Source organism: Aquarana catesbeiana, linkage group LG07 (assembly GCF_042186555.1).
Source record: "Aquarana catesbeiana isolate 2022-GZ linkage group LG07, ASM4218655v1, whole genome shotgun sequence".
Classification (NCBI taxonomy): Eukaryota; Metazoa; Chordata; class Amphibia; order Anura; family Ranidae; genus Aquarana; species Aquarana catesbeiana.
In genome coordinates this window covers 9,878,753-9,900,074 of record NC_133330.1, presented here as the reverse complement: position 1 = coordinate 9,900,074, position 21,322 = coordinate 9,878,753, and the positions used below count along the sequence as shown (strand labels likewise).

The following is a 21,322-nucleotide window of genomic DNA, read 5'->3' as shown; positions in this document are numbered from 1 at the left end:
TTTTTACTCAGGGCTTTTTTTCAGCCGGAACCTTTGGCAGTCCTCTCCTCTCCAGCCTGTCATTTAATACTGAAGACAGTAGAGAATGTTTTCTGCACAGCTCACTTCCTGGCTTCTCTGTGTTAGCGCTGCACACTCAGGACTGCTGCCCTCGATCACCGGCGAGGTCCCAACCTTCAGCTGCTGCAGTGATTGGTGAGGACACTTCCATCCCTGCCGCCGGTAATCAGTCTTTGTAGATCGGAGCCGAGGAGCCCTGAAACATCTCCTCAGCTCTGTGCTACAGGAGGGGGAACTCTCCGCTCCACTGCACCGTGCAGAAATAAAAGCCTGCACATAACATGGAGAGCAGTGATGGGGGAGGTGAGGGATCCGTCACTTAGAAAAGGAGGGAGAATTTTGAAGAGACAGAGAGGAGGGCACTGTGAGAGAGTGTGGGGGAGGGGTAATATGTGCAGAGAGGGAAAGTTTGTGTGTGTTTAATAGATCGGAGAGCATTGTACACAGAGGGGAGCTTGGGGGGAATTTATGATGAGAGGGGACCTGGGGGGTATTTGTACAGAGAGGGGTGCTGGGGGGGATTTGTACAGAGGGGTGCTGGGGGGATTTGTACAGAGGGGGGAGCTGGGGGCGATTTGTGATGAGAAGAGAGCTGGGGGGTTTGCTTTATGTGATACACAGTGCTAAGCTTTAACTCGTTACAATTTTTTGGCGCCACTGTAATTCTCTCCTCTAAGGAAGGTGTGGCTGCAGGTGGGGTTTAGGTGTGATTGGGGCAGAGAGTTGGACGGAGAGGGTGAGTTCCTGCATGTTTTCTCTGAGGGAAAAAAAAGCCCTGTTTTTACAACTACCCCTAATCTATTGCTCTCTAATCTATTACCCTTACACTGAGACTAAAGCTGCTCCAATAACTACTACCCCCAGCACTGCCCATACTGGGGTACTACTACATTCACTGCCCATACCCAACCATGGCCTGTACTGGGCAGATCCATGGCAGCTTCCATTTCTGTCATTTACAGAGAGGTAAACCTTGTGAAATTGCAATTTTCAGCCTGCAATTGTTATTGTTGAAAGTTTAAGGTTAAAGCTTGGGATAACTATCTGGGTGCAGCTTTCAGTCTGGAGCCACAAAAATATAAGATAAAGGATTTCTACTGTTTTACTAAAAATCCAAGAAATCAGACTATGCAGGCAGAAAATGTAGCATTAGCTCCCTCTGCTGGTGACCAACTTTTACAAGTAAGGCAACAAACCTCCAGCAGGGAGCGCTATGCAGCAGGCAGTGATTTGCCATCAACTACAGCAATCAATCCAAAGTCAGTTTAGTGATAAATAAAAAAGGATTGATCAGACACAATAGAGCTCATTGGATTTTATTTGTAATATGGATGAAATTCATTTCTAGAACTGCGCAAAGCATAATGTATGTCTACATGAGCAGCAAAGGATGCAGATTGGGGGGAGGGGGTTACAAAACATGATTAAAGAACTTCCCCCTTCCTCCACTATGGCCATTTCATAGAACCTGGATATGGACACGTGGGACAGGCGGCTCCTCTATTGCGGGATTCTTCATTTTAGTATGATGGACTTGAGCTGGAGTTCCACCACAGACAAGTATGAGATCTCCTCTATGGGAAAGCGGATTGGAAATGAAAAATGCTTGCCAGCAGGTAATTGTATGATGATCTTGTCTTGCTCATATTTGAAGCAAACCTGTAAGAAAAGAGATGGCACAATGTCAGCTTGCTGGACAATAAAAAGTCAATGAGTGTTGGCTGTAGAAACAGACTACCACCAAACCGTTCAATTCATCAAAAATCTTTCCACAAGATGATATTTGCACGTAGCTCATCTTATGTATTCTTTATGTGTGGCAGAAAACTGTTAATGGAAAGGAAAAATGGAAAGAGGTGCTTCTGTGCTGTAATGTTTTAGTGACAGAGTCTGAGAACTGAACATCCGTCACCTAGAACAATGACTGGAGCCCTCAGGAGATCAATAGCAGATGGCCAGTTTTGAGTCCTGGTATGCTAGCCATCCTCACCCAGGATTCCTTCAGAGGTTTCTAGGGGTTCCTTGAGCTGTGGCTGATTAACCTCTCATTTGATGGTGCCAGAGGTGTACCTTGAATCTTGTGGGCACTGATGCAAAAGTTGACCTGGGCCCCCCCCACTACTTCCAACGTGCGTGCAGATACATCCACCACATGCCAAGATACTTAAAGTGGCTTAAGAGTTTTGAGTTCCCAGAGTTCCTCTTTACATTAGAGGACAGGGATTACCACTGGAGAAGCAGAGGACAGGGATTACTGCTGGAGAAGCAGAGGACAGGGATTACTGCTGGAGAAGCAGAGGACAGGGATTACTGCTGGAGAAGCAGAGGACAGGGACCCCTGGCAGGTCACTTGCAGAGCTCCTTTCCCATCCCAGCACTATATACAGCCCCCCACACACACACTCACATACTACACAGGGCTGAAATCACATTCCTTTACACACAGTATCAGCCTCCACAGGGTGTATCTGGCTTTTATGTTGCCCTTCTGACCTGTGAAATTCTCTGGTCAGAACGGCAGTGTAGTTGCAGTAGGCAGATACAACCTGTGCAGATCATGGCTGACTGGCTGTGTTGTAGGGAAGGCGATTTCAGTATAGAGTGCTGTAATGGGAAAGGAGCTCAGCAGCCGGGCATAGCATGCATGGTGGAGGGGGTGGTCAGTAGGCAACTTAGATCTGGGAGACCAAAGCCATGTGACACAAAATCTGGAGCCTGCAGCCCTTCAGCTGCTCCCCCACAAGGAGGTGTTAAAGGATTTGTTTTAGCATATTCTGAAGGTTTCTCTGTCAGTGTTGGGAAGAACACCTCCCGGAGATGTGTGTCTTTTCCCTAGTTGTCAGGGAAGTAGGGTAAGTAAACATCCCCGGGGGAGGGGGTGTATAGGGAATCCCAGCTGGTGACTAGGAGACACTGAGCAGTGTCATACCTCACCAGTGACATTGGTCCCATCAAGGCTACAGGACGGCACTCTCTTCCTCTTGCCTCGGTGAGCTCAGTTACCATTCCATGTTGCCAGCACACAGCACAGACACTTCCCCATTCTAGGCTGTTCTCACCTCGTGCTCCTCTCCATTCAGGAAATGGCTCACAGCTTCTCCCCAGGCAATGGGAAAAGAGGGGTGTGGGATGTGGAAGGCAAAGTAGAAGCCCAGTATTGGAGTGTGGCTGTTGGGCCCTAGGGCAGATCAAAGCTGGATTTTGTGGAGGATATGATAATAAGACAGGGAGGCTGCAGAGGCCCCCTGGAGCTAGGGGTGGGGTTGTGATTGTGACCCCTATAACCCCTTATGCTACACCCATGGATGGTGCCCACTTACTTCAGGGCCCAACACTTGTCAGGGCCAGCTTCATGACACCATTGCTTTTTTGCTGCCTGTAAGAGTGGCATGTTGTAAGAGTGGGACATTCTTAACACTGGCCGCCAATGCAAGGGCCCTTCCCCCACCTAAAAAATGTAAGGGTTCCTCAGGGGGGGAAGGTTGTGAAAGGCTGCTGTATGCCATGCCAACTATATAGTGTCTACATTACATGCCAAAAGGTGAGAACCATGTAGTAGTCCCGCAACTCGACTGTGCACTGATGCTTTGACATTTGACAGTGAATCCTAGGGGGCTGGGCTTAACATTTGATGTGTGTATAACAATGGGAATGTTATGCCTTTTGTTTGTTATTTTCAATACGGTTTGTCATCTGCAAATCACCATGAACTAACCAGGTCTGCAGAGCATGTAATTCTTGCATCTTTCGATACTGATAAATAATCTCCCCTTTCAGGGGGCCCCAACAAACATTTGTCCTGATAAGGGTTCCATCTGCTAATGTCCCACCCTTGGCTACGAATTCATATGTGTCCCTGGCAAGGGTCCCATCTACCATGACTGACTTGGGGTAAATGAGAACACGATTATTCTGGGTCAGTTATTTTTTTTATCCTACCCCAAATAGAATTAAGCCTTGTCACTTTTATGGTTTGATTAATTATTTCCCCAGAAATGAATTTAGGTTGAACAGAGCATTCACCCATCCCCAACACACACACATTGGTCCCTTCATAACAGTTGTAGCATGAGACTGATGAGCTTCAGTTCCCGCCCCCCCACTACTCCCCAGATTGAGCCTTTACAGGGGACTTTATAGTGACATTCCATGTCAGGAATTTCCTGATCCCCGTTCCCTCCTCTTCCTATAATAATCATCTCACAAACATAATATTTTCAATAACACATACACAATAGATATGTTACACAAAAAAAATTTGCAAGCTAATTTTATCATAGCACACAATGGCAGTATGATGGTATCCATTGGATCTTCCTATGGAACATTCATGAAATGGGCTGAAGGGGCAACCATCATAACAGCCTACATGCCCTTGACCTAAGACATCGCTGCCTACTGCATCATTTGGAGAATAATAGATGTCCAATATGAACAGTGATGCCACTTCATACATCAATATTAGTTCTGCCCCTCCCAGCATAGACATACCATGGTGTCCGACCCATCCTGGAATGGGAAGACTGTTTCCCTCTGCTCCTCTCCATAGACACCATCCTTCATCGCGTTCAAGACTATGATGCGCTTGAATCCATGGTAGTCAAAGCGAGGGTTAAAGTGTATCACTAAATTCTTTTCATCTGTTCCCAAGTTTATGGAAAACCTAGAAAGACAGAAACAGCAATTATTCTGCTCAGCTGACCTTGTTGGATATCGTACTCGAGTCATTCACCAGTGGTCCTCCCATGGGTATCAGAGGTACTTCTGTCAATTAAGTCATAATAGCAAAATTAATATACACATACATTAGATCTAAGATTGTTGGAGATTTAATAACTATAATGGTTAACACATTTATAATCAAATGGGGTCCTGGTAATACACGTCCCCAAACCAAAAAATACCTAAAGTGACCCTGTAGCCTGGACATGGACATTCGGGTATTTACATATTCTTAACAAGCGGTAAATAAGCTTTCAGACAATCCCTCACTGACATTTGTAGTTGCAGCCTTAGTGCATCAAAACAGTAACCTCCTGCACTCAGGTGTGGTGCATAAGAGAAAAAATAAAATAAAAATAAAGTTGTCCTCTTGGCTAAACTTGCACGACATTGGCTTTGTGTATTTACAGAATGCAAAGTATAGACCAATTAATTTGACTATCTTTAAATATTTTCTATCAAATGTATATTTATTATCTATCCAATTTTACTACATTTACAAAAAAATGGCTATACAGACACTATTACCAAAAGTATTGGGACACCTGCCTTTACAGGCATGAACTTTAATGGCCTATCAGTCTTATGCCCCGTACACACGGTCGGATTTTCCGATGGAAAATGTCCGATCGGAGCGTGTTGTCGGATATTCCGACCGTGTGTGGGCTCCATCGGACATTTTCCATCGGATTTTCTGACACACAAAGTTGGAGAGCAGGAGATAAAATTTTCCGACAACAAAATCCGTTGTCGGAAATTCCGATCGTGTGTACACAAATCCGACGGACAAAGTGCCACGTATGCTCAGAATAAATAAAGAGATGAAAGCTAATGGCCACTGCCCCGTTTATAGTCCCGACGTACATGTTTTACGTCACCGCGTTTAAAACTTTGTGTGACTGTGTGTATGCAAGACAAGTTTGAGCCAACATCCATCGGAAAAAATCCTAGGATTTTGTTGTCGGAATGTCCGAACAAAGTCCGACCGTGTGTACAGGGCATTAGTCTGTAGAGTTCAATATTGAGTTGGTCCCCCCTTTGCAGCTATAACAGCTTTAACTCTTCTGAGAAGGCTGTCCACAAAGTTTAGGAGTGTGTCTATGGGAATGTTTGAGCATTCTTCCAGAAGAGAATTTGTGAGGTCCGGCACTGATGTTGGACGAGAAGGCCTGGCTCGCAGTCTCCACTGTAATTTATTACACCCATCATGCCTTGTAACCCACTCTACATAGAAGGGTGTCAGCTGTCCCTGACTCTGTAGGTTCTCATTAGACCAAAAGGGGCTCAGGACTTCACTACATACATTTAATCCTATGCTTGTGCATCGTGTTTTGGGATTTTTTTAAAGTGCTCATGTAACCTGTGTTACCCTGCACCAGGGGGATGCCAATTTTTGTCAATATCACATTTTAGTATTTAAAATGGTATTCTGTTACACATGTATTTTGCTCTGAGAAGAAAGCTTGAACCTCAAAACACGTCAGCCCTTCCTGTACACTATGAGGTCTTCCTATTCCATCTGGGGGTTATGGTGGATCTGGAGGTGATCTGATCAGCTTTTTAGATATGCCCATGTATGATGTTTGAGTATTAATTTGCCACTTATTTACCTAATAAAATAGATTTATGGTAATGCACTAGGTCGGTGCGAACGCTTTTGTGATTTGTAGTTGCAGCCACTGTGGAACAATTCTTCCTGAATGTTCACAAGAAACAGTGAAGTCATTCAAGTCTGGTCTCAGCTCTCCCATCCTACTAGTGAGAGGGAGAAGGAGATCTGAGCTGCTGAGTCACTGATGAGGGAGCATAGTGACCCGAGCAACTTCTGGGAGCAGCTATACAGGTTAGTGGTGTTCAGGATTAAAGAAAGACAGAATGTATGTCAGTTGTCACATTTCAGGTGATGGCTGATAAGTCCTCAGACAAGTTTTATCCAGGATGACATTTTGTCACAATGTAGAAGCACAAATGTTGGAGCTAAATTTGCTCTGAGCAAAACAATCTGATGTCAGGTATTATTTGAGGGACCACACACCCCAAATTCCCAGTGAGGGGTCAGTAGGATGTATTGTACACAGAGCACACTTTTCTACTTTTGTAAGTTGTACTTTTGGTTAATTGTATTATACAGAGAGCAGACATTATATAATAAGTAGCCAAGGTTAGCATCTTCACCTACCTTTCACAGTCCTTCGGAATGAAGCCCTCCACCTCCACACTGTGACCGGGTTTGAGGCTGAAGTTATACAAGACAACTGTCTGTATGGAAGAAAAGAGAATTATTACACCCTGTATTAAGAAGAAAAAAAATGGGGGGGACAGAAGAGACTAATAATAATAATATAGTGCTGTCAATTTAAGCAGCACATTACATATACATTGTACATTCACACTGGTCCCTACCCTCAAAGAGCTTACAATCTAAGGTTCCTAGCTCACATTCATATACTAGGGCCAATTTAGACAGAAGCCACTTAACCTACCAGCATGTCTTTGTAGTGTGGGAGGAAACCGGAGTAGCCGGAGGAAACACACACAGGCACAGGGAGAACATGCAAACTCCAGGCAGGTAGTGTTGTGGTTGGGATTGAACCAGCCACCCTTTTTTACTGCTAGGTAAGAGTGCTACCCACTACTCCACTGTGCTGCCCCCATAAATTTGGGATTTTTGTGGGTCACAGCACTTTGTCGGATCCTTTGTGTGGGGGAGGGGAGGGAGCTCAGACATCCCCAGCAGATCACAAATGTCTTCTAATGAAAGATCAATGACTGACAATATATACATTTTCTCTTATAATATGTTCAGGTCATGTTTGCTGGCTGCCCAGATCTTTATATAAGTTATAGTCCTATCTACAGACAGCCAGACGGTGCCAATTACTGACGGGCACAATGCCTGCTCTAACTCCCGGCTTTCATCCTGTATGGAGAGAGGTAATGATCTGCCACAATGGAGTAACCCAGAGGGACTGGACATGTCACATCTCAGAATAGGACCATTAGATTTATAAAACTGCACAGCAAATGGTTAATATAATTATTCATACATGAATAATAAGGAGGCAAAGACATGGCAATGATGGGTCACTAAGGGCAAATGTGGAGGAGAGGAGTGTCTGAGCCATCCCAGTATATACCGTATACTAAGAATACCCAGGAAGGGAGACCCAGCTCTGTGCCAGGATATCAAAATACATTCATCACACCCTAAATATAAATAATTGGAAGGAGAAGAACCAAAACCTTGACCTACACCCAACAACCCTCTACCCTCACCAGCACCACTACCCACATCCATCTTCCCTATACTAACCACTGCCCTTACCCAACAGCATCATGCACCCCACTTCCCACATCACTATACCAACCACTGCCTACAGAACCCATTTTCAGCTTCCATCGGTGCTCATACTCACTTTATCTGCCATTCTGCTTCCTTATCAGACAAACTTGTGATCAGCTGCACTTCTACCTCTTCATATATAGGAGGTCTGTTGAGGGCGGAGCCAGTCAGGAGGGAGGAGTCACCCAGCCCCAAAGGATCACCCCGCCCAGAAGGATCATCCCGCCCAGTGCTCCCTGGACTGAGAATTGTTCCAGAAGCGCTCATTACAGAGAATGAATGAAATGTGGATCCGGTGTGACTGAGCATGGGGCGTCCATCGTCACTCTGCTGGGATGTCACCACTCACCACAAACAGCAAGGGGGCAAAAGATGACTATCCTCAAAGTCATTTCTACAACACAAAGGGGGAGATTTACTAAAACTGGAGAGGTCAAAATCTGGTACAGCTGTGCATGGGAGCCAATCAGCTTCTCACTTCAGCTTCTTCAATTAAGCTTTGCCAAAAAAATCCTGGAAGCTGATTGGTTTCTATGCAGAGCTGCACCAGATTCTCTACTCTCCAGTATTAGTCAGGCTGCTTTCACACTGATCCGTTTTTCTTGAAGTGAAAAAGCGGAAGAAAAACAAATGACTATGAAAGCTTTTGGAACTCTTCAAACTGATTAGTTTTGTAAAATTATGCTTACTGCATTTCTGGTGCATGTTTGGCAAAAAAAAAAAAAAAAAACACTAAAAATGCACTTCCTCTTTGAATTTTATTCAAACTACATCAAAAACATGGCAAAAACTCATAAAAAATGCACCTGCGGTTGTGTTTTTGGTGCAGCTTTTGAGTCACATGTCTTTTTTTTTCCACAGGTGCAAAATGTACCAGAAAAGTGGCCAAAACTGTATAAAAATGCAGCAAACACACGTGTGTTTTTCTGAGTTTTTGAAAGGAAGCAATGTGCAAGTAGCTTTACTCTCCCCAAAGTAACAATTTACATTATCTGATACACATGACATCACATGAGATTCATGACATCATATGAGACACAAGAGAAACATAAAATCAAAGATAAGTGACAGTATAAGCTCCTCTGTACAGAGACTGATGTGATTGTGGGGGGAGGGGACATTAGAGTGTAAGCTCCTCTGTACAGAGACTGATGTGACTGTGGGGGGAGGGGACATTAGAGTGTAAGCTCCTCTGGTACAGAGACTGATGTGATTGGCTCAGTGATCTCTGTACAGCACTGCGGTATATGTCAGAGCTATGTAAATGTATAATAATTAAGGAATATGATTAATATCTAATATTCTAGGGAGTTTCTGGATGAATAGCATTGATAGTCAGACTGACTTGAAAACAAAGTGTGAGTTTATTGATCACACTTGGCATCATAAATACAATGAAAAAAGTATAAAAACAGTTCAGTTCAGTGTAGGTAAAAATATCTGAAATAGAATAGTCATAAAGCTGTAATAAGCTTATGAAAGCCTGTGTGCTTCATGGCAGATGGCTTCAGTCTTTCATGATGTTTTGTGAAACCAGAAGCAGGAAATGACGTTCTTTTCTGGCAGAATTTAGCTGTCCCAACTTATCAGTCTCTTTGTGTAAATATGTCGGTGTCATCTCTCTAGTGGGTGTCTGTGTCTGTCTGCCCTCCAATATGGAAATGTTGGCTTTATATGTTACATTTGAAGGTCATAACCTCACAAAAACCTTGAACCTTGTATGGCACACATTCATTTCTGCTGACTTCAGCAATATGCTATATAAAAGTAAATACGAACTGAGTCATATCGAATTTGATTGACAAGCCCACATGTAACACTCTATACTTGAAGTAATATGCTGATCATGTAATGTTATATAACCAAACATTACATAATATGAACACATATTACCAACTTTACATTAAGTAACTATATACTAATACTTATTAATATGACTGAGACTACACTAAACTTAACAAGATATAATCCACAATATATTATTCCTTTAGCTATGTAGATAAGTGTTTATTTTTGTCTTCTCATGATATTCTATACCAAGATACCTGATAGGTCATCCTAATACATCAAAAACATATTACTAACTCAGCTTCAGGTGAGTATCTAATCCACTGAACATTTCATCAAGGTCATTCACACATACTATTTATTATAACTAATCATAAAACCAAATATGTTTTGCAAGCTTGCCATGAATATAATATAACACCTATAAGTGCCGAATTATGAATTTGAAATAATATTCTAGCAATAATAATAGTGTGTGACTGTGGGGGGACATTAAAGTGTAAGCTCCTCTGGTACAGAGACTGATGTGACTGGCTCAGTGTTCTCTGCACAGCACTGTGGTATATGTCAGAACTATATAAATGTATAATAATAATAGTGTGTGAGTGTCATACGACAGATGGTCATACAGGCTCGAGATCCTATAGATATGGATCAGGTGCTAGGTGCAGGAGGGTCAGGCGGGTCCGATGTGGTGTCCCCAACTCTCGGTCCATGAGTTCCACATGTACTCTGCGGTCCAAACGATGGTCACCGAGAACACCTCCTCATGTGCTCCAAGGGGTAGACATATGGAAAAAAAGAAAGAAGGGGAAGGAGGACTCCAAATGGTGCAGGTCAAACCAGAGGGTTTATTGGTAGGTCAAGTATCATATATAATAAAAAGTGATCACAAAAAAGATAAAAAAGGATAAAAGCAATGTGGGGTATAGGAAATGCTATCCCGACACGTTTCGACACTAGGAGGTCTTCAACTGGTGCAAAACGGGGTTTTGCCCTGTGGAAGACCTCCTAGTGTCAAAACGCGCCTAGCACCTGATCCATATATAAAGGATCTCAAGCCTGTATGACCCATCTGTCGTATGACACTTAGGGTCCACCACAGTCGTTAAGAGTATTCATTCTTTTCCAAAATCTGTTATTGAAAAATAACTTCATACAAGCAATTCATCATTCCCATGTGATAGAAGACAGCTTCACTGGAGGAACTCACATTGTCACAATTTTTGTGGACTTTATTTTATGTTATATAGACTCACTGCATTTAGCACAGTTCATTTACTTTTTTGACTTGCTATGGTGACCTGCACAATATATTTTGTTTAGTTGTACCACACTCAGGGTACACACCTACACAGTTTTTGTTTATTAGCGCCACACTCTCACTTTTATAGGGACACCTATGTACCTGGGTATGAACAGCGTGCAATGTCTGTGCACCTGGCCATCAGCCTCATGGGATATCTGTTCACCTTGGTATGAGTAATGTGTAATGTCTGTGTATCTGGCTATGGGTGGCTTGAAAGAATGGGCCGAACATACCCCTGTTCAGTTCGCAGCAGAACATGTGAACAGGCAAAAATTTGTGCGAACACCGTTACGCCGGCAGCTATAATGAATTGTCGGGTCTCTGCAATACTCATAAAAGTAATTGTAAAAAATGGCCTGGGATTCCCCCACAGTGCATTACCGGGCCCTTTGGGTCTGGTATGAATATTAACCACTAGGCGTCCGCGCTATAGCCGAAAGACGGCTACAGCGCGGACTTCAATTGCCGGGAGGGCGTCCCTGGACATCCTCCTGTTTACTTCCGCATTGCGTGCTCCCGCGGGCGCGCATCGCGGAAGTTTTGTGCTGGCCGTGTCCCTCGGACACAGCCAGTCACAGATCACTGTAAACGGCCAATGACAGCGGCCGTTTACAGTGCGATCGGCGGTGCCAATGAGAGAGGATCTCATATGTAAACATATGAGATCCTCTCTCATCGCCGGCTCTCCCTCCTCACACAGAGACAGCGTGTGAGGAGGGAGAGCGGAACCGCTGCGGCGGTGAGTGTAAAAGGAAAAAAAAAAGGTGTCCCGCTGTTAACGGTCCCTGCCATCTGCCCTGCCATCTGCCCCTGCCATCTGCCCTGCTATCTGCCCCTGCCATCTGCCCTGCCATCTGCCCCTGCCATCTGCCCTGCCATCTGCCCTGCCATCTGCCCCTGCCATCTGCCCTGCTATCTGCCCCTGCCATCTGTCCCTGCCATCTGTTCCTGCCATCTGCCCTGCCATCTGTCCCCAGTGCCATCTGTCCCCACTGCCACGTATAAGTGCCATCTGTCATCAGTGCCACATAGTGCCATCTGTCATCATCAAAAAAGGTGTCCCGCTGTTCCCAGTGCCATCTGTCCCCACTGCCACGTATAAGTGCCATCTGTCATCAGTGCCACATAGTGTCATCTGTCATCATCAAAAAAGGTGTCCCGCTGTTAACGGTCCCTGCCATCTGCCCTGCCATCTGCCCCTGCCATCTGCCCTGCTATCTGCCCCTGCCATCTGCCCTGCCATCTGCCCCTGCCATCTGCCCTGCCATCTGCCCTGCCATCTGCCCCTGCCATCTGCCCTGCTATCTGCCCCTGCCATCTGCCCCTGCCATCTGCCCTGCCATCTGCCCTGCCATCTGTCCCCAGTGCCATCTGTCCCCACTGCCACGTATAAGAGCCATCTGTCATCAGTGCCACATAGTGCCATCTGTCATCAGTGCCATCTGTCATCAGTGCCACCTGTCATCAGTGCCACGTGCCATCTGTCATCGGTGTCACGTGTCATCAGTGCCACGTATCAGTGCCACCTGTCATCAGTGTCATCAGTGCCACGTATCAGTGCCATCTGTCATCAGTGTCATCAGTGCCACGTATTAGTGCCATCTGTCATCAGGGCCACGTATTAGTGCCATCTGTGATCAGTGCCATGTATTAGTGCCATCTTTCATCAGTGCCACGTGTCATCAGTGCCACATATCAGTGCCATTTGTCATCAGCGCCACATGTCATCAGTGCCACATATTAGTGCCATCTGTCATCAGTGTCACGTGTCATCAGTGCCACGTATTAGTGCCATCTGTCAGTGCCACGTATTAGTGCCATCTGTCATCAGTGCCACGTATTAGTGCCATCTGTCATCAGTGCTGCGTATTAGTGCCATCTGTCATTAGTGCCATCTGTCATCAGTGCCATGTATTAGTGCCATCTGTCATCAGTGCCACATCAGTGTCAGTGCCAGGTATCAGTGCCATTTGTCATCAGTGCCACGTCAGTGTCACATGTCATTGTCCTGGTTTTCCAGGGCCTTCAAAAATGTAATAAGTAGTCAACAAATTAGATGTGTAATTTATGCTCCTAGAACGCCTGATGGTGCTCCCTGCATGTTGGGGCTCTCTATGTGGCCAGGCTGCGAAAAAGTCCCACACATGTGGTATCGTAATACTCAGGAGGAGTAGCAGAATGTATTTTGGGGCGTCATTTGTGGTATATACATGGCATGTGAGAGAAATAACCTATTACAATGACAATTTTGTGGGGGAAAAAAAAAAAAAATCTTCATTTTGCAAAGAATTGTGGGAAAAAATGACAACATCAAAAACCTCACCATGCATCTTACTAAATACCTTGGAATGTCTACTTTCAAAAAAGGGGTCATTTGGGGGGTATTTGTACTTTCCTGACTTGTTCGGGTCGCAAGAAATGAGATAGGCCGTCAGTGCATCAGGTGTGATCAATTTTTTATGATTTGCACCATAACTTGTAGACTCTCTAACTTTCACAAAGACCAAATAATATCCACTAATTTGGGTTATTTTTACCAAAGATATGTAGCAGTATAAATTGTGGCCAAAATTTATGAAGCAAAATTACTAATTTGCAAAATTTTATCACAGAAACTAAGAAAAATGCGTTTTTTTTCAAAATTTGCGGTCTTTTTTCATTTATAGCGCAAAAAATAAAAAACCCAGAGGTGATCAAATACCACCAAAAGAAAGCTCTATTTGTATGAAAAAAAGGACAAAAAATTCATTTGGGTACAGTATTACATGACTGAGTAATTGTCATTCAAAATGTGAGAGCGCTGAAAGCTGAAAATTGGTCTGGTCACGAGGGGGGTTTAAGTGCCCAGTTGTCAAGTGGTTAAAGGGAACCCCAAACCAAAATTTTAAAAAAATGCATGGGGGTCCCCCCAAATTCCATACCAGGCCCTTCAGGTCTGGTATGTATATTAAGGGGAACCCCGCGCCAAAATTTAAAAAAAAATGGCACCCCGCTCCCCTCTGACACCACGGGAAAACCATAGGGAAGTCCCCATGAAGTCCCCGTGCATCAGAGGGGGCGGGGCCACTGGGTGGCCCCGCCCTCAGTTATTTAAGATCTGTCAGAAGAACAGATGCCTCCCACAGTGGGAACCTCCCATGGATGCGGATCGTCTGAAGAATAAAGTGGGGAAAAAGAAGCCAGAGGAAGATGTGGATGAGAAGACCGAAGGAAGAATCAGAGGATGGGAGGAAGAAGAGGAAGGAGTGGGGGAAGAACAAGATGGAGGAAGAAAACCGAATGAAGACCAGAAGAAGATGGAAGAAGAAGTGGGGAAAGAAGAAGACATTAATAAAGAAATTGTCAAAAACCATCTCTTGTCTTTTTTAACATTTTGGACACTTTTTTGTGAAATGGTAGGGGTACATTCGTACCCCATTACCATTTCACATGGGGGGCCGGGATCTGGGGGTCCCCTTGTTAAAGGGGGATTCCAGATTCCGATAAGCCCCCATCCACAGACCTCCACGACCACCGGGCAAGGGTTGTGGGGATGAGGCCCTTGTCCCCATCAACATCGGGACATCCTCCCCATGTTGAGGGCATGTGGCCTGGTATGGTTCAGAAGGGGAAGGCCGCTCTCTCATCCCCCCTCTTTTCTTGCGGCCTGCCAGGTTGCGTGCTCAGATAAGGGTCTGGTATGGATTTTTAAGGGGACCACCATGCCATTTTTTAAAACATTTTTGGTGCGGGGTTCCCCTTAATATCCATACCAGATCTGAAGGGCCTGGTATAGAATTTGGGGGGACCCCCACGTATTTTTTTAAAATTTTGGTTTGGGGTTACCCTTAATATTCATACCAGACTCAAAGGGCCTGGTAATGTACTGTGGGGGAATCCCAGGTCATTTTTTTCAATGACTTTTATGAGTATTGCAGAGACCAGACAATTCATTATAGCTGCCGGTGCTACCACTAGTACTTTTAAATGACTTTCTCTTCCTTTAGAAATGTCATTTTGCTCTTGGACTGTTGTAAACATGGGAAACATGCGCCACTTTACAGGCATACTATAGACACCCCCCAGGTATGAAATTTAAAGGAATATTTCATTTTTATTGTTTCACTTTAAGCATTATTAAAATCACTGCTCCTGAAAAAATGGCCATTTTTAAAACTTTTTTTTGCATTGATCCATGTCCCCTGGGGCAGGACCCGGGTCTCCAAACACTTTTTATGACAATAACTTGCATATTAACCTTTACAATTAGCACTTTTGATTTCTCCAATAGACTTTTAAAGGGTGTTCCGCGGCTTTTGAATTTGCTGCGAACACCCCAAATTGTTCGCTATTCGGTGAACGGACGAACAGCCAATGTTCGAGTCGAACTCGTGTTCGACCCAAACAGACAGCCCATCCCTAGTGGCTTGTGATGTTTGCTCACCTGGCTGTGGAGGTTGTATGACATCTGTGTATCTGGCTATGGGTGGCTTGTAGATCTCAAGGTGAATAACGGGTGGGACAGAGTAAAGCTGGCAATAAACAGGCAGATTTTTCCTGAGAAAGGGAAGGATCTCACCTGTCTTTATCCTCAGTCGGGTTGGGACGACTCGCAGGGAAATGACAGTGGCAGACATAAATTCCAATTATAATTGTTCAGATATTTCCTTAAAGTGGATGTAAACCCAAAAAAAAAATTTAATGTCATAATGTAGAGTATAAGATTTCCTATCATTTGAGCCCAGTCTTGTCCCAAAGAGTTAATCCATCTATGAGCAATCCTCTTTTATTGTTCAGTGAGATAAAACTTGACAGAGAAAAACTTTGTCAAATCCTCCCCCTTGCTGTGAGTGACAGGTGATTTACATATCTCGTACACTACCCTAAGACATGCATTATTTTTTCATTCCCACCCCCACTCCTTTCTTCTGCTACTCTGCCAGGATTGGCTGTTCCACACCTCACCATGATTTGGCATGCTGAAGTCATGTGGTTACTTTCCTGTCTTTTCACTGGATGTTAGAGATCATAGCAGAAGTTCAGAGTAAGAAATACACAGGAGAAAATGCATATTGACAAGGGGAGTGTAGAGGTGGGCGGGGAGTCTACTGACATCACGACTCCACCCACTGAGCTCCAGACAAAAGACCCACCCACAGAATCTGCAGTTTTTCGGGTCTCATACAGAGGGGAGACATTTGACAGGTAAAGATACATGCAGGAGCTCTGTTCCTGTCTGCTGTTATCCTGTAATAGATGTGCATCTTCTTAATAAATAAGGCTAATTTATGAGTGCGGCTGTCCAGAATTCATTCCCGTTTACAATTTTCTTTTCCTGATGCAAGCATGACAGCATATATGTATGTGTAGGCTCAGCCCCCTGCCCTCTCTCAGGACCGGTTATATTATAAGAGTAGGTCTCCTCCCTGCCCACAGCATTCTTGTAACTTAGTATCACTGCAAAGCCTTTCTTTCATTTCTTTTTTTTTTAGTTTCGAGAGGGACCTATATGCTGTCATGCTTGCATGAGGAAAGGAAAATTACCGTTAGGTAAGTATAAAATTTTCCTCATTCTTGACACAGTATGACAGCATATACGTATGGGATGTACAAAATCACCGGACAAAAAGGGTGGGTACTGCTGAAGTGTTTAAAGCGGGGGTTCACCCAAATTTTCTAAGTTAATCTTTCCCCATTCAGTTAAAAAAAATTTTAATCGCCAAAATTACCTTTATATTTTACTTTATAGTTGCAATTCCTGTCTTCCCTCCCGGGGGAGTAGGCGTGTTTAATGCCTTTCCCTTGTTCCGCACTGTCTCCTGGGAGCTTAGTGTCAGGCTTCTCAAGATTCAGTGCACTGTTTGGTTGCCATCACAACGATGACGACGCCCGTTGTGATGGCAACCCGGAATTTTACGGCGCTGCTCGCTATTACCAATGAGCATACGCAGGATTCACCGCATCCCGGAAATAAATGCTTGTGGGCTTCACATTCCCACAAGCAAGATGAAAACGGCCAGCATCGCATTTTATAAGTTATTCTTGTGGACGAAATTAGAAAGAGGCAGAAGTATTAAAAACAAACAGTGAGTATTATATATTAGCAAAGTTTCTCAATAAACGGAAAAAAAAAAGATAGGTCGCTGGACTCCCGCTTTAAGTCGAGGATTAGATCTATCTCTCTTAATCTTTTTGTATTTTATTGTATTATAACTTATTTGTCTCCCTTTTATATTGCAAAGCGCTGCATAAACTGTTGGCGCTATATAAATCCTGTATAATAATAATAATAATCCCCACTACTGACTGAGATATATTGTAGTTAAGAGTGCTGGGTCCACAAACATCGACCCCCAGCGTGTTGAATTTAGACCAGGTCATAGTTTACATATTAACTCTGGAGGGACTCCTTTGGAGTTCCGCCCATGGATGCGCAATCAGTTTGGAAGAACGGCCTCTGTCCTTATCTGATAGATTTGTCCTACTCATCTAAGCCCTTTGATTGACTTGATCCAGACTCCTGTGATTGTCTTCGTTGGATAGTGCTTGTCTTCTGAGGAGACTATAGTTTTGCTCCTTGAAGAAGGGCCAATTCTATGTCTCTCTTCAACCTTAAATCTATTTTCAATGTTTGTGGTACTTCAAACACTTTAGTTTGGATATACCAGAAGGATGATGTTCCAACCCAGGTTGCAAAGATACCAACCTTTGTATAGTGTTGGGGAAGAGACTAGAGCCATTTTGCCTGATAATTTCAGCATCAAGGTAGTTTATGGCTTGACACTTGGATGTCTGAGATCCTTCTAGACCTATTTGCCGTACAGAATATTTATTCCGTGTAACTGGCCACATTAAGGATGTCTTATCCCTCTGAATGGAGAGTGAGACAATGGGGGTCATTTACTATAGCGCAAGGAAGTACTGGGCACTATTGCAAATAATAGCGCCCATTTTAGCCAAGTAGAATTTTAACAGGCGAACAAACGTTAGTAAATTCGAAATCAGCACTAATTATCTATTCCGCGTATATGCAAATGCCAATTTCTACTAAGTTGTTATATAGCACTGCACTGTAACCATGATCCATGTATGTGAAAGAAACATTTTTATGTGAGATGTGCTCTACCTCGTGTACATCTATTGATGTATATTGCATTTAGTATTCCTAGTTTTTTTTCCTTCTTTTGCAAATGAATGCAGTTATGAATGATTATTACATAGTAATGTCTGCTATTCTGTAAAGTTACATGTATTAAAAATTTAGGTTACCTATTTGTTGTATATGGTTTTTAATTTTTTTAATTTAGGTGACTATAAAGTGGTAATTATTTATGTTCATCCTTTAATCATACTACACTATTATGCAGGTCTCGTACTTAGCACAATGGCTTAGTGGTCTGCTCAGATGTCTCCACAGCACTCATGGTACAAGTTCAAATACCATCCACCAGCTGTGTTTATTTTTTCAGTGCACAAGCAAATTAAACTAAACAAACAAAGAAATTTAAACTGCCGTTAGCTAGTGTGTGGTGTTTGGGAATTTCACACCATAATATTATTGAAAACTTACATACCATTGCATGCATTTGAAGAGTTAATATAATAGAATCAGCCAAATTTATGTGCATTGGCTAATTGGCATTCACCTATTTTCAACATATGCTGCTTTGGCTAATTGGCATTTGCCCTTTTTTTACCAATTCAATCCTTTAGTATCTCTCTGTGGGTTTAGAACCCATTAGACCTTCAAAGCCTGAGTTTTTCAAGGTAGAAGTGATGACCACTAGCCTATTGGGTGTAGCACAATCATACATACAAAATACATTTACTAGTGTTCTACGTTTCTTCTCCCCGAGCTGTCTCTCCTGCCGCCGCCACCTTCTCCCGTTGATGTGTTCTTCTGCACAGCCGGTTACTGGCTAATGAAAAAAAGCCATTCTTCTTCTGTGGCGGTCTTCTGTGGCCATCCGATAATGTCACCTGGAGAGTCCGCTCCATTTCTATGTAAGAGACGCCACACAGCGGGTGACAACACAGCGGAGGAAGACCACCACAGAAGAAGAGCTGCTTTTTTTTATTAGCGGGTAACCGGTGGTGTGGAAGAACACAGCAGATGGAGAAGATGTTGGCGGCAGGAGAGTCGGCTCTGGGAGAATACAGCTCGGGGAGAAGATGGAGGAGGGAGAGACAGCGTCTGGAAAAGACGGCTCCGGCAAGAAGACAGCTCAGAGCTATTTTTCAATAAAGAACTTGTCAAAAACCGACTATTGATTTTTTTTACATTTCACTGCTTTTTTGGTGAATGGGTAGGGGTACAATGTACCCTATACTGTACCTATTCACATAGGTGGGCAGGATCTGGGAGCCCCCTTGTTAAAGTCTGATAAACCCCCTGCCTGCAGACCAACAATCACTGACCAGGGTTGTCAGGAAGAGGCCCTTGTTTGGCGCATGTGGCCTGGTACAGTTCAGAAGGGGAGGGTGTTCGCTCGTCCCCCCTATCCTGACCTCCAGGCTGCATGCTCAGATAAGGGTATGGTATGGATTTTGGGGGGACCCCACGTTAATTTTATTTTACATTTTGGTGTGGGGTTCCCCATAAAGTCCATACCAGACCGAAGGGCCTAGTATGTACTGGGGGGACCCTATAACTTTTGCAACCATTGCATGCATTTAAAGTTAAAATATGGAATAAATCAAACTGATGTGCATTGGCTAATTATGCTGCTGAGTACAATGCACTCCTTCAGGAGGTGATGCTGTCAGTGGAAGTTGAACTCATGGCTTGAACATTTGAGAGCAGTAGGGCATACCGCTATGCTACAGAGCTGAGCACATACCTACAGAGAGAATACATTTACTAATGTTTGATTCTATACAATAATGTTTTGCATTTCAGACATTAATATTATAGTAACAACCATGTTTATGCTGATGTGGCATTGGCTAATAGGCGTTCACCTCTTTTCAGCATATGCTGCTGTGTCTAATGCAAGCTTTCAGATACCTTCTGTGTGATTTTCAGCCATTTGAGCACAATTATATTGAGAACATACATTTACTAGTGTTTGGGGTTGTTTGGTGGTGGGACTAGTTTATATTCTAGGTATAATAGTACTCAGCACAGTGACTTAGGCCCCTTTCACACAATTTTGATGTGACTTAAAGCAATGCCTGTGTAATCTTGAGAACTATGGATGCAGGAGTCGGATGCAGGGAAAGGCGCGCAGTTTTCCCACGATTTTCCGTCAGCAATTTTGCTGTGATTCCAGGGAATGCCTGTGTACTGGGATGCCTGCCTTTACATGAACTGTAATGGCATCCCAGTATTAGTCCGTAGGGTTCAATATTGAGTTGGCCCACCCTTTGCAGCTATAACAGCTTCAACTCTTCTGGGAAGGCTGTCCACAAGGTTTAGGAGTGTGTCTATGGGATCATTTGACCATTCTTCCAAGTGCATTTGTGAGGTCAGGCACTGATGTTGGACAAGTAGGCCTGACCTACAGTCTCCACTCTAATTCATCTCCAAGGTGTTCTGTTATGTTGAGGTCAGGACTCTGTCCAAGCCAGTCAAGTTCCTCCACCCCAAACTTGCTCATCCATGTCTTTATGGGCCTTGCTTTGTGCACTGTTCCAAATCATTTGGTGGAGGGGGATTATGGTGTGGGGGTGTTTTTCAGGGGTTGGGCTTGGCTCTTTAGTTCCAGTGAAGGAAACTCTTAAGGCGTCAGCATACCAAGACATTTTGGATAATTTCATGCTCCCAGCTTTGTGGGAACAGTTTGGGGATGTCCCCTTCCTGTTCCAACATGACTGCACACCAGTGCACAAAGCAAGGTCCATAAAGACATGGATGAGGGAGTTTGGGTTGGAAGAACTTGACTGGCCAGCACAGAGTCCTGAACTCAACCCGATAGAACACCCTTTGGCTGAATTTGAGTAGAGACTGCAAGCCAGGCCTTCTCATCCAACATCAGTGCCTGGCCTTTACAAATGCACTTCTGGAAGAATGGTCAAACATTGCCATAGACACACTAAACCATGTGGACAGCCTTCCTAGCCTTCCAGAAGTTGTTCTTGCTGCAAAGGGTGGGCCAAATCAAATTTTAACCCTACGGACT

The 21,322-nt window shown here is 43.9% G+C and overlaps 1 protein-coding gene across 1 annotated transcript; it reads right to left on the bottom strand.

Annotated features, from left to right (window-relative positions):
* Positions 1 to 1,366: 1,366 nt before the first annotated feature.
* Positions 1,367 to 8,434, bottom strand: LOC141102499 (galectin-1-like). The gene is made up of 4 exons (XM_073591437.1): positions 8,255 to 8,434; positions 6,962 to 7,041; positions 4,552 to 4,723; positions 1,367 to 1,719 (listed from the first exon to the last, which is right to left on the bottom strand). Exons 1-4 carry the CDS (start codon positions 8,432 to 8,434, stop codon positions 1,576 to 1,578), a joined length of 576 nt encoding a protein of 191 aa, XP_073447538.1. The 3' UTR covers positions 1,367 to 1,575.
* Positions 8,435 to 21,322: the final 12,888 nt, after the last annotated feature.

Bases quoted from the DNA above. Each gene is read 5' to 3' on its own strand.
- LOC141102499 (XM_073591437.1), bottom strand. From the start codon at position 8,434: ATGCTCAGTCACACCGGATCCACATTTCATTCATTCTCTGTAATGAGC. The intron at 7,042-8,254 runs GTAGAAGTGCAG...TCTTCCATACAG, and splicing joins GACCTCCTATATATGAAGAG to ACAGTTGTCTTGTATAACTT. The intron at 1,720-4,551 runs GTATGTCTATGC...CTTTTCTTACAG, and splicing joins AGGATGGGTCGGACACCATG to GTTTGCTTCAAATATGAGCA.